Source organism: Octopus sinensis, linkage group LG7 (genome assembly GCF_006345805.1).
Source record: "Octopus sinensis linkage group LG7, ASM634580v1, whole genome shotgun sequence".
Taxonomy (NCBI): Eukaryota; Metazoa; Mollusca; class Cephalopoda; order Octopoda; family Octopodidae; genus Octopus; species Octopus sinensis.
This window is the reverse complement of record NC_043003.1, coordinates 29,910,169-29,923,057: the sequence shown is the minus strand read 5'-3', so window position 1 is coordinate 29,923,057 and position 12,889 is coordinate 29,910,169. Positions and strand designations below refer to the sequence as shown.

Below are 12,889 nucleotides of genomic sequence, written 5' to 3'. Positions count from 1 at the left end.
ACTAAACTCTGCTTGCGAAGACCTGTTGGGGCAAGTGAAATCGAAATTGAACCAAATTCGATGACTGGAACCCGTGCTCACAACTCCATCTAAGCAGGATCACTGCCAGAGCCTCTGTCTGGCCTCCATGCCGGTGGCAGTAAAAAGCACCATTTGAGCATGATCGTTACCAGCGTCGCCTTACTGGTACGTGAACAAAACATTCGAGCGAGGTTTTTGCCAGTGCTGCTGGACTGACTCCTGTGCAGGTGGTATGTAATAAACACCATTTGAGTGTGGCCGTTGCTAGTACCGCCAGACTGGCCCTCGTGCCGGTGGCACGTAAAAGCACCCATCACACTCTTGGGGTGGTTGGCGTTAGGAAGGACATCCAGCTGTAGAAACTCTGCCAGATCAGATTGGAGCCTGGTGCAAACATCTGGTTCGCCAGTCCTCATTCAAATCGTCCAACCTATGCCAGCATGGAAAACAGATGTTAAATGATGATGATGATGATGTTGATATATATATATATATTAGTGCATGGCCTGTTATTCTATGAATATAACTGGAATAAGTAATACTTGGCTTCATTGAATTATTGGTTTTTATGTAAGAAAGAATAAAGGTAAAACAATTTTGAAATAAAAGAAATATTTAATAGATCAAAATACATATAATTTTTTATGCCATCTACTTTCATATAACTCATTGCCATCTTTTGATATATTGTCTTTAAAGACTGAATTTAGTCCATGAAGAAGCTGAGGAATAGAAAAATAACTGTAAGAAAATAATCATTCAATTGGTTTTCTGAAATTATTAAATGAAGGAAACTGGTGTGAACTTGTGTATTGGATGAAAGCTCAAGGTAAAAGTAATGATAGATACATAATCTTTTAAAAGAAGTAGCTTATAATACTGGAAGAAAATATATGAATTCTTTCTTGTTAGTCCCATCTCTCTCTACCCTTCTTTGCCTTTTTCTATATAAGGAGACATGCATATACATGTACACACACATACATATACATACATAAATACATACATACAGACAGACAGGTAGTCATTTTATACTGCTGTCATATTCATAAATATGTACCTGTAAGCACATGTATTTGCTTGTACCAAGCATTATAAATACAGAAAAAGACAGAGAAACAAAGAGGGAGGGGAAGACAGACTGAACACATTCATATTATTGTTCTTGTCTTCTGTGTCCATACATACTGAAGAGAGAGGGGGGAGTTGAACCAAAGCAGTAGTTATGTTACACATGGACACATCAGATTTCACAAAAAAGTATATGATATATATGCATACACACACACACACACACACATACATACATACATATATATATATATATATATATATTATATATATATATATATATATGTAAAAGTAAAAAAAATATACAAACTGGGACAAGAACGTGAAACATTTAGAAGACGACACAAAAAACACGGACGGGACATTCGAAGCCCTCAATCATCAGTCAAGAACCGGATCATCTTCGCAATTCCGGCTGATTAATCTTGAGATTGCTCCGATCTGGGCAGCCCCCAAGGGAAAGTCAAGCGCATTAGATTCCTTGGAAGAAAGCGCATTATATGTACTACTAATAGTTTCACGTACACAAGTATATACTTTCATTAGGTGCCTGATGAATATACTTATGTATGTGAAACTATTAGTAGCACATATAACGCATGTAGTATGGAGCATTTATAGTAATATTAGACTAATTAGATGGAATACTCTTACTGATTTTTACACAAATCAATTTCCCATCATCATCATCATCATCATTTAACGTCCGCTTTCCATGCTAGCATGGGTTGGTTGGACGATTTGACTGAGGTCTGACGAACCAGATGGCTGCACCAGATCTGATCTGGCAGAGTTCAGATTGGAGTCTGGTGCAGCCATCTAGTTCGCCAGACCTCAGTCAAATCGTCCAACCCATGCTAGCATGGAAAGCGGACGTTAAATGATGATGATGACGATGACACAAATTAATTTCGTGTGTATATATATATATATATATATATATATATATATATATATATATATATATACACATACATACATACATATACACACTTAATATATAATGTAAGTAAATATTTTTTGTCAATATTTTTTTCAGATTGTGAGGCTTTTGTTGACAATTTACTTTATTAATGGCTTGCAGTCTGTCCTGAGTTTCCACTTGTGGCATGTACCTGAATAATATGTATTTTTTAAAGATAATAATATGCATCATGCATTAAGAAAAGAACATATATATGTGCTTGGATTAGATAATAAGAAAATATCTTCTGTATATATATTTCTAAAATTTAAGTTTGATGAAATATTCTTCCTTTGTGATTCAAGCATTGTGTATTGGTTTCACGGTTAATAAATGTGAATATGTCCTCTAGCTCTTGGTTTGTCATTAGATGGAGAGAACAGTTGTATTCCTTAGATTTATGAGTAGAGGTCTTCAAAGAAAAAACTTCCAAATCGCAGACGCATTGCTGTTACGAAAAATGAGCTTCTATACATCCTGTAAGACAATAAAAATCAAAAATAGTAACTTTGCAAGGCAATTCTAAAATTTATTTCATATATAGATATGAGGCCAGTAATTTTGAGGGAAAGGATTTAGTTGATAGAATTGACATCAGTGTTTGACTGGTATAATATTTTGTTGATCCCAGAGGGATGAAAGGTAAGGAAGACCTTGGGGATTTGAATTCACAATGTAAAAAGCCAGAACAAATATTGTAAGGGATTTTGACAAACTAACAATTCTTCCAAATTACTACCCTTTATAATAATTATAATCCTTTCTACTAAAGACACAAGGCCTGAAATTTAAACTCAGAATGCAAGAACAGAAGAAAAAGGATAACAGACTGACAGATAAGTGAAAAGACTGCTTTGATAACAAATGATAATGATCTCATTATCACAGCTGGTAGCTTTCTGAAGACATGTTGAATGCAGGCTTTGTGTGGTAATGAAGTTTGGTTCTCAACCACATTGTTTTGGGTTCTGTTCTATTGTATGGAACTTTAGGTAAGTGTCTCCTATAATAGCCTTAGGCTAATCAAAGCTTTGTGAATGGATTTCAATGATAGAAACTGAAAGAAGCCTATTGTACGTATGTTTTTGTGCACGCGTGTGTGCAGGTGTGTTTCTTTGTCTTGACATCATATGATGATTGTAAATGAGCATCACTGTCATACAACTGATGCTGTTCCTTTCCAATCTCTCATGAGAAACAATGTCTGGCCATGGTGGGAATATTACCTTGCTTGGAAACAAGTAAGAGTTGGTGACGGGGAGGGTATTCAGACATAGGAAAAAAATCTGCCTCAATGAATTTTGCTTAATCCATGCAAGCATGAAAAAGTGGACATTGAATGATGATGATGATGATGGATTTGAGTTTTCTTGTCTTGACATCACATGATGGTTGCAAATGAGTGTCATTGTCATAGTCCTTTGTTTCCAATCTTCTGTGAAAACATGTCTGGTCATGAGGAAATATGAACTTACTTCGAAGAGTACAGAAATGTATGAGGGTGAGCTGAAAAGTTCATAGGCTGACTATGGGGTGATACTAGAGCTGTGAAATCTTGCATGCATTAATTTTGACTCTTCTTATTAATAACTGCATTGTTTCTTTCCTGGTAAGCAAACATCTGGCTGTTCAAAAAGCACTTAAAAAGTAACTAGCAGTGATTTCTTTTGAAAGTGGACAAAATTTGGCATTGTGGTGTTATCAAGTACCTGCAGAAAAAAGATTTAGCCCTCAAGAACATTCATTGTGACATGCTTGCTACATTAGGGGATGACACACCAGCTTTATCATCAATGCAAAAGTAGGCAGCTGAATTTAGAAAAGATAGTCTCGAAGAAGATCAAAAGTCTGGACGTCCAGCAACTGTCACCACTGAGGAAAATATTGATCATGTTCACCACATGTTGATGGATGACAGGCAGTTGACTGTAAATCAAACAGCTAATGCTGTTAGCATATCCCATGAGAGAGTCAAAAATATTCTGCACAATGAGCTTGGCATGACAAAGATTGAGAAAATAGACCCAACTGGTTTCTTTGAGCATTTCTTCAACGAGGATGAGTGTTAGGTTCATCACTTTGATCCAGAGACAAAGAGAGAATTGATGCAGTGATGATACCCCTGATCACCTGCTCCAAAGAAGGCCAAGGTGGTTTAATCTGCAGGGAAGGTGATTGCATCACTTTTCAGGGATGTAAAAGGCATTACATTTATTGACTATTTTGGAAAGGGCTACACCATCAATGGAGAGTAATATGCCGACATGCTGAGGGAGTTATGAAAGGTTACCAAAACCAAACTCAAGAAAACTGATGACAGGAGTTTTGTTCCATGAGGACAATAGCCCAGCACAGAAGTCCTTGGTTTCAGTGGCTGCTGTGTGTGACTATGACTTTGTACTGTTTGATCAACCTCCTTAATCTCCTGATCCAGCCCCATCTAACTATCATCTGTTGCCCAACATCAAAAAACACTTGGTTAGGAACCAGTAACACAGTAATGATAATATCATATCCACTGTCAGTGACTTTTTTGAGTAACTGGCTGAAAGCTTCTTCATGAATGGGATCCAAGCAATGCAGCACTGATAGGAGAAGTGTGTAGACCACAAGAGGACTTTGTTTAAAAATAAAGCTCATTTGGTCACATTCCATGAGAGTATCTTGGTCAGCCTATTCTTGTGTGTGCGTATACATTGATCATCCCATAAATAATGCAGATTTTTTTATACTTCTTTTATTTTTCAAAATTAAGATAAACAAAGTTCTTTTTTAAACTAAAATATACTCTCCTTCAATGCTTTTCCATCTTTCAGGTAGACTTGCAAGGCCCCACTTACAAAATTCACTTGTCTGTGACAAAAAATACTCCTCCAGTACTGTTCTGACCTTGTTTACAGAACTCATATTTTTTCGTCCACATGATTTTGAAGACTGTGGAATAAATGAGAATCAGATGGGTTAATGTTTGGCGAATATGGTGGATGGGGTATTGTTTCCCGTTAAAACTGCTCCAGCATTTGGAATGTCATCCTCACTGTATGTGGCTGAGCATTATCTTGATGGAAGAACACCATTTGTCTTGAAATCAAAGATGGTTGTTTTTCTTCTAGTGCTGACTTTTTCTTCTAGCTGCTTGCAGTAGATCTCTTTTCTCATCATTTGGTTGGGGTTTAAAAGTTTAAAGTGGACTAAACGTTTCCTATCCCACCAAACAGATAACAACACCTTGCCAATGGCATGCAAAAGCACCCATTACACTCCTGGAGTGGTTGGCATTAGGAAGAGCATCCAGCTGTAGAAACTATGCCAAGTCAGATTGGAGTCTGGTGCAAACCCCTCAGCTTACCAGCCCTGGTCAAACCGTCCAACCCATGCCAACAGGGACAACGAATGTTAAATGATGATGATGATAAGGATTATATATATATATATATATGAGAGAAAGTGAAGAACAGAGAATGTGAGATCAAATATTGAGAGAATATTGTAACAAATATTAAATGTAAGCCATATTAACCTCATCTTGTAGTTCAATTGCCATCAGGGCATCGTATGTTGTCACATAGAGGGAATTCTGTAAAGTCTCAAACACATCAGAAGCTTTCAACACAGATAATACAGAGTCTGAAATAGTAAAATAGAATAGAATTTTGTATAGTTTGGTAAATGGTCAGATTTTATTGGAGTGGGTGTAGGAATGTTAGAGTTCAAAAGCTTTACCCTAGTAACTACTAGAAACCATAATCCTTTCGGTACTAACTCAATTGAGACCACCTCTAGTTCTGCAATAATGACAGTTGTTTTACCAAATTCTTTATCATTTTCAAAATTGAATTGAAATAAATGTAGTGTATTTCAGCAGAAAATGAAAACAAAAGGGTTAAATGGGAATGTAGCACAAGTTGGACTTTATATCAGCTGTTAAAAACTAATATTATATTCATCAGTTAGTAACCATACCCTTCTATCAAGATTGGAAATAAGAATTGTAGAGCATAGGTAAATTTCTGTCTTAAAATCAACATTTCCACTTATGGCCATGTGCCCACCCACACACACACACACACAGTGGCTTACTTAAATGCAATTCATGTTACCAGATACCAGGTCAAACTAAGAACTGAAAGAAGCCTGTGTGTGTATATTTGTGTCTCCTTTGCTTGACACCATATAGTAGTTGTAAATGAGTGTCCTGTCATGAAAGCAGTGTTATTCATTTCTAATATTCCGTGAAAAATATGTCAGGTCATGGGGAAATATTACTGTACTTGGAAACAGGTAAGAGTTGGAGACAGGAAGGGCATCTGACTGCAGAAAATCTGGTTCAATAAACTATGTCTGACCCATGCAAGCATGGAAAATTGTAAAATGATGATGGTGATATTTATATAATTTGAATAAGGATAGAAACTAGTTATTGGTATTCTGAGTGTATTTAATGATATGTGTGTTGTAAGTGATTACATAACACATGAAATAAGTGTATCGTTAAATATATCTGAAATGTCAATACATAATTTCCATTATAAATATCATATTTGCTATGTGAAGGAAGGCACATGGCTTAGTGGTTAGAGTATTTGGCTCATGATTGTAGGGTTGCGAGTTCAATTCTCAGCAGTGTAGTGTCCTTGAGCAAGACACTTTATTTCACGTTGCTCCAGTCCACTCAGCTGACAAAATTGAGTAGTACCTGTATTTCAAGGGGCCAGACTTGTCACACTCTGTGTCACCCCGAATCTCCCTGAGAAGTATGTGAAGGGGTATGCATGTCTGTGGAGTGTTCAACCACTTGCATGTTAACCTCACGAGCAAGCTGTTGCATTGATTGGATTAACCGGAACCCTCGTCATTGTTAGCAACGGAGTGCCAGTTTTTTTTAATCATATTTGCTGATGTACAAGACACACTCTTGCATAAAATGCACCCATATTTTACATATATACTTTGTGGGAAAAGGTGGCCTTTGGGAGTGTTTTCAGTGAAAGTGACATCATGATACCTGGCATCTTTGAACAGGGTTTGAGGTTCAATTCAGACAGCTATGTGAAGCTGCTGAAGACTGGTTAAGCCCTGGCAAAAAACTCAAATTTTAAACTTTCTCCTTCTCCAAAAGCCAATCACATAAGAATGGCCATTGAAAATGTGATAAAACTGGTGGTGTCCACATAAATGAAAAGAATAAAAGAATACATACATACATTAGAATCTAGGTATTGAGTCATCCCATAAATAATGCAGTTTTCTTATACTTTTATTTTTCAAAATTAAGATAAAGTTCTTTTTTAATCTAAAATATACTCTCTTTCATTTTCCACAATGCTCTTCCATCTATCTGGTAGACTTGCCTCGCTTACAAAATTCACTAATCTGTCACAAAAAATACTCTTCCAGTACTGTTCTGACCTCATCTACAGAATTCATATTTTTTCTGTCCAAATGATTTTGAAGACTGTGGAATAAACAAGAATCAGATGGGGCAATGCATAGGCGAATATGATGGGTGGGGCATTGTTTCCCATTCAAACTGCTCCAGCCTTTGGAATGTCATCCTCACTGCATGTAGACAAGCATTATCCTGATAGAAGAACACCTTTCATCTTGAAACCAGAAAAAGTTTCTGCTGATAATGAAGTTGGGGAAAATTACACAGACAAATTTCCCAAGATCGTATCTGATTAAAAAACCTTTCTCCTGAAAAAATTTACAATGTCGATGAAACAGTTTTGTACTGGTTGTACGTTCCAAGAAAAACCTTAACAATGGCAGATGAGACAGTACTAGCAGGTTTTAAGGATGCTAAGGAAAGGTTAACTTAAATATGTTAATACTGCAGGTACACACAAAGTGAATTTGACAGTCATTGGAAAAAACCAATGTCCAAGATGTCTGAAAAGTATAGTTAGTTTACCTGTGCATTATTACACAAACAAGAAAGCATGGGTAACCTGAGAAATATTTTCTGACTGGTTCAATAATCACTTTGTATCAGTGGTATGAGTTCACTGCAGATAAGCTACACTGGAAGAAAACTGTAAAATTCTATTGTTCCTGGACAACTGCTCTGTACATCTCCCTGCTGAAGTTCTTGTGAAAAGTAATGTTTTCAGCATTTCTGTTGTGCATTCCTTGAGAAATGGGGAAATTGCTGACATAATGTTAAATACAGATAAGAATGAAGACAGTAGTGATGATGACACAGAGAAAACAGGTGAAAAATTTCCTATGGTGAAAATTTGTGATCAGTTAATAGCTGGCTTTGGACAAGGTGCATTTATCAGTGAGCAACAGATTATGGGAGTTTACTCAATGAAAGAGATATTATTTAGACAGAAACCTATGTCAATGAGACAGAGGACACTTGAAGAAGTGTTTAAAAATGCCCTCTCTTATAATGCTACTTTATCACTTGAGAATCCTGTTCCTGGCCCACCATCAGAGGTTTGCTTGCAACCTGATGACGATGTTGGTAACACTTATAGATCCTGTTCTACAACTTAACTGCAATTGCATATTTAGTCTAGTTTGAACCAATTTATGGCTCTTGCATATGAATAAACTGTAATACCATTTGTAGTCTTTCTTTATTCAGATTAGTGTGAATACTTATGTGTCTCTCTGCAGAAATATTATGGTAATGTGTACACCTGTACTTGTGGATCATGTATTTTAATTTTAAATTATCCCACTATATGTATTTTGTTATTTGTGATCTTAATTTTCTCACTATTTCATTTACCAGTATATTAGTCTACAACTATTTAGTTTTCACATTGATTGTGAGCAGATATACACGTGCTTTTGTTACCGTCTAGTTTACAACCTAGGGCAGCTGGCTTTTATTCTAAAATCCAGAAAAATCTGAAATTCAGAACACAGCTGTCCCCAAGGGTTCTGGATAAAGGATTGTGTACCTATATATATACAAATATATATCGGGCCATACCATAAATAATGCGTCTTTTTTTTACACTTATATTTTTCAAAATTAAGATAAACAAAGTTCTTTTTTGATCTAAAAAAAACTCTCCTTCATTTTCATCGATGCTCTTCCATCTATATGGGAGATTTGCAAGGCCCCTCTTCCAAAATTCACTTGTCCGTGATGAAAAATATTCCTCCTGTACTGTTCTGACCTGGTCTACAGAATTCCTATTTTTTTCACGCAAATGATTTTGAAGACTGCAGAATAAATGATAATTAGATGGGACAATGTCTGTTGAATATGGTGGGTGGGGCATCGTTTCCCATTCAAACTGCCCCAGCCTTTGGAATGTCATCCTTGCTGTATGTGGCCAAACATTATCCTAATGGTAGAAAACCTTTCATCTTCAAACCAAAGATGGTTGTTTTTCTTCTTGTGCAGGTGTCGATGAATGGTTGAATGACCAAATCCAAGGTTCTCTGCCAGTTCCGCAACAGTTATGATGGGATTTTGTTCTACCAGGGTTTGCAGGTCATCCACGTTGATCTCTACAGATCTACTAGGATGAGGACTGACTTCTAGGCTGTAGTTTCCGGCTTGGAATTTCTGGAACCACCGTTGAAACTGGCTTACACTTATTGTCCAATTACCATATACTGTATTAATATTTCTCACATTTTCCATTGTGTTGTTGCTTTCATTGAACTCAGAAAGCAAAATATGCCATTATGCTCCTTTGTCGCTTCCATTATAACTTTGGAAAAATAACTTTTGAAATTGAACTGCACTCTTCAAAACTGGCACAAAGGATAAAGACAAGGTTAAATTACTACCTGCTTTTAAAGCAAGTTGATGCAGTTAGTATATCCCGTCCCCCTCCAACTTTTCATTCATGCAATTGAAAAAACTGCATTATTTTTGGGATGATCCTATAAATATACATGTATCACCTTGATCACCTTGACCAACCAGTCTGTTGGGCGTCCATTTGATACCGCTGGTCACAGTATGCTGTTCACTCCTCTCTGGATCATGCCTTCCTCATCCACGTGGTCCCAATCGCCTTCCTAAAATCTTAATTCCACCGTTATGGTGACCTTCCGAGTGATTGTTTCCATTCACGCAAGTACCACTCGACAACTGCGCAGATCCACTGATTATCGGTCAGCAGGGCGACGTGTCCAGCCCATCTAAACTTGCTGTGTGTATATTCTGCGATGACATCCCTCACGCCGGACTTCTGTCTGATGACCTTGCTACTGATATGCTCTCTCAACGAGATTCCAAGCATTGACCTCTCCATGGCTCGTTGAGCCGTTACCAATCTTGCTCTTCTCTCTTTGTTGTAGCCATGTTTCACTACCATATAACATTGCAAGTAGAACTGTGCTGTTGATGAGGTTGGCGTGTGTGGTCCTGTCCAACCTTCCCTTGAGCACATCCTTTATGCTGTTAAACGCCTTCCATCCGGCCCTTACTCTCCACGAGATCTCCTTTTCGATGTCTTGGCAATAATTCACTTCCTGTCCCAGGTAGACATATTCCTTTACCTCCTCTATTTCATCACTGCCGACCACCATTCGACCTGTTGGTACATTGTCGGACCGCATGAACTTTGTTTTCTTGAGGTTCATCTTGAGACCTACTGCAGAGCTTTTGATGTTGAACTCCATCAGCATGGTCTGAAGCTGATCCATGGTTTCAGCAATGATTATAATGTTATCAGCGAAACGGAGGTGGGTGAGTAGCTTGCCATTGATGTTGGCACCGCCTTGCCAGTTGATGTCTCTGATGATCTGCTCAAGACATGCGGTGAAAAGTTTTGGAGAGATCGCATCTCCTTGCTTCACTCCCTTCTCGACCGGCACTCGTATGGGTGATGACAGCAGAGCTATGTCAGTGGTGCATCCAGAATTTGCCTCTCTGAGCAGTTGCACATATTGTGCCTTGACTCCTTGCCTCTGCAGCAAGTTCAGCACTGCGTTGGTTTTGACGCTGTTAAAGGCCTTCTCATAGTCTACAAATGCAACGCAAAGAAGAAGCTTGTACTTATTCGCTCGCTCAAGCAGTTGTGTTAGAGTAAATTTATAGAGTAAATATATGGTCCATCATGCTGTAGTTTTTCCGGAAGCTGACTTGCTCCCTTGGTTGTTGTTCGTTGAGATGACATGACAACCTGTTCAGAATTATCTTTGTGAACAGCTTGTACACGTGAGACAGCAGGCATATGGGTCGGTAGTTCTTTAGATCTTCTCTATCGCTCTTCTTATATAGCAGGATGGTATTTGACTCTTTCCACTGCACTTTATTATTTTTTTTTCTTTTTTACTTGTTTCAGTCATTTGACTGCAGCCATGCTGGAGCACCGCCTTTAGTCAAGCAAATCGACCCCGGGACTTATTCTTTGTAAGCCCAGTACTTATTCTATCGGTCTCTTTTGCCGAACCACTAAGAGACGGGGCCGTAAACACACCAGCATCGGTTGTCAAGCAATGCTAGGGGGACAAACACACACACATACACATATATATATACATATATACGACAGGCTTCTTTCAGTTTCCGTCAACCAAATCCACTCACAAGGCATTGGTCGACCCGGGGCTATAGCAGAAGACACTTGCCCAAGATGCCACGCAGTGGGACTGAACCCGGAACCATGTGGTTGGTTAGCAAGCTACTTACCACATATATATATATATATAAGGAATGCACTTTATACATACATACAAACATGCTGATGACCTAGCTCTCATAGCAGAATCACTACCGGAACTAGAAAAGAAATTTCGGGTGTGGAAGCAAGGGTTAAAATCAAAGGGCCCTAGAGTAAATGTAGCAAAAACCAAGGTAATAGTAAGCAGCAAGGCGTACTCAGCACACACCCCCTCGGGTAGGTGGCCCTGCTCAATCTGTAAGAAGCATCAGATGTGGTGTGCAAGAGCGACGCTTGCGATGGTATGGTCATGTGCTGCGGATGGATGAAGAGAGATGTGTGAAGAAGTGCCACTCCCAAACAGTTGAAGGTATCAGGGGGAGAGGTAGACCCAGGAAGACATGGGATGAGGTAGTCAAGCATGACCTCAGAGCATTGGGCCTCACTGAGGCAATGGCGAAGGACCGAGATCTCTGGAGATATGCTGTGACTGCAAAGATCCGGGCTGCTTCCTGCATCAGTTCCACATAGCCCCTGCCCATTCAAAGTACCCCAGATACCAGATAGTCCTGCTGTGCCTGAGGAGTTCTGTTGAGTCAAGTACATGAACATGAACGTCGTGACCGATGCCGGACCCCCCGGCCCCTGTGCAGGTGGCACGTAAAAAGCACCCACTCCACTCGCGGAGTGGTTGGTGTTAGGAAGGGCATCCAGCCGTAGAAACTCTGCCAGATCAGACTGGAGCCTGGAGCGGCCCCTGGCTTCCCAGACCCCGGTCGAACCGTCCAACCCGTGCTAGCGCGGAAAACGCACGTTAAACGATGATGATGATGATGAAAGTGAATTCCTTGAGAAGATGCTGCACTGCAAAGTGTACGAATTGAACACATAATCTTATGTTCATGAGCCCAGTACAAACCACTTTGTACCTTCTCAGCCTTAAGATGAGCAAACATCACAAACAATTGATAGCCATTGACAAACTAAAATTTACTAACAAAACAGTTCAAGATCAACAAATATTGAATATAATAGCTCGATGAAAATGTTACTGACCATTTACACATGAAAATAAACAGGAGACACTTTCTTGTTTGGCATCCAGAAAGAGCTGAAACAAAGCAGAATTAAATAGGGTCAAACAAAGTACTAGTCAAATGAGAGCCAAGACAAACATGTAAGAAAGTTGAGAGTCCATTATCAATCATATTGACCATGACATCGTTCCAGTAGGGTTAGCAATTCACCA

The 12,889-nt window shown here is 38.7% G+C and overlaps 1 protein-coding gene and 1 long non-coding RNA gene across 4 annotated transcripts in view; both read right to left on the bottom strand.

The window, feature by feature from the left end:
• The window catches only part of LOC118764209, a 9,716-nt gene extending 8,374 nt beyond the window's left edge, over window positions 1–1,342 (bottom strand). The window contains exon 1 of the long non-coding RNA XR_004999999.1: window positions 827–1,342. This is a non-coding gene — a long non-coding RNA (uncharacterized LOC118764209). The remainder of the gene's footprint in view (window positions 1–826) is intronic.
• Window positions 1,343–2,061: 719 nt separating this feature from the next.
• Window positions 2,062–12,889, bottom strand: part of LOC115214333 (pendrin) — an 86,892-nt gene continuing 76,064 nt past the window's right edge. For all 3 annotated transcript variants that reach the window (XM_029783517.2, XM_029783516.2, XM_036504677.1), the window contains exons 16-18: window positions 12,697–12,751; window positions 5,577–5,683; window positions 2,062–2,533 (exon numbers count right to left, since the gene is read on the bottom strand). In XM_029783517.2, the coding sequence (XP_029639377.1) occupies window positions 2,525–2,533; window positions 5,577–5,683; window positions 12,697–12,751 (171 nt within the window). In that variant the 3' untranslated portion in view covers window positions 2,062–2,524. The remainder of the gene's footprint in view (window positions 2,534–5,576; window positions 5,684–12,696; window positions 12,752–12,889) is intronic.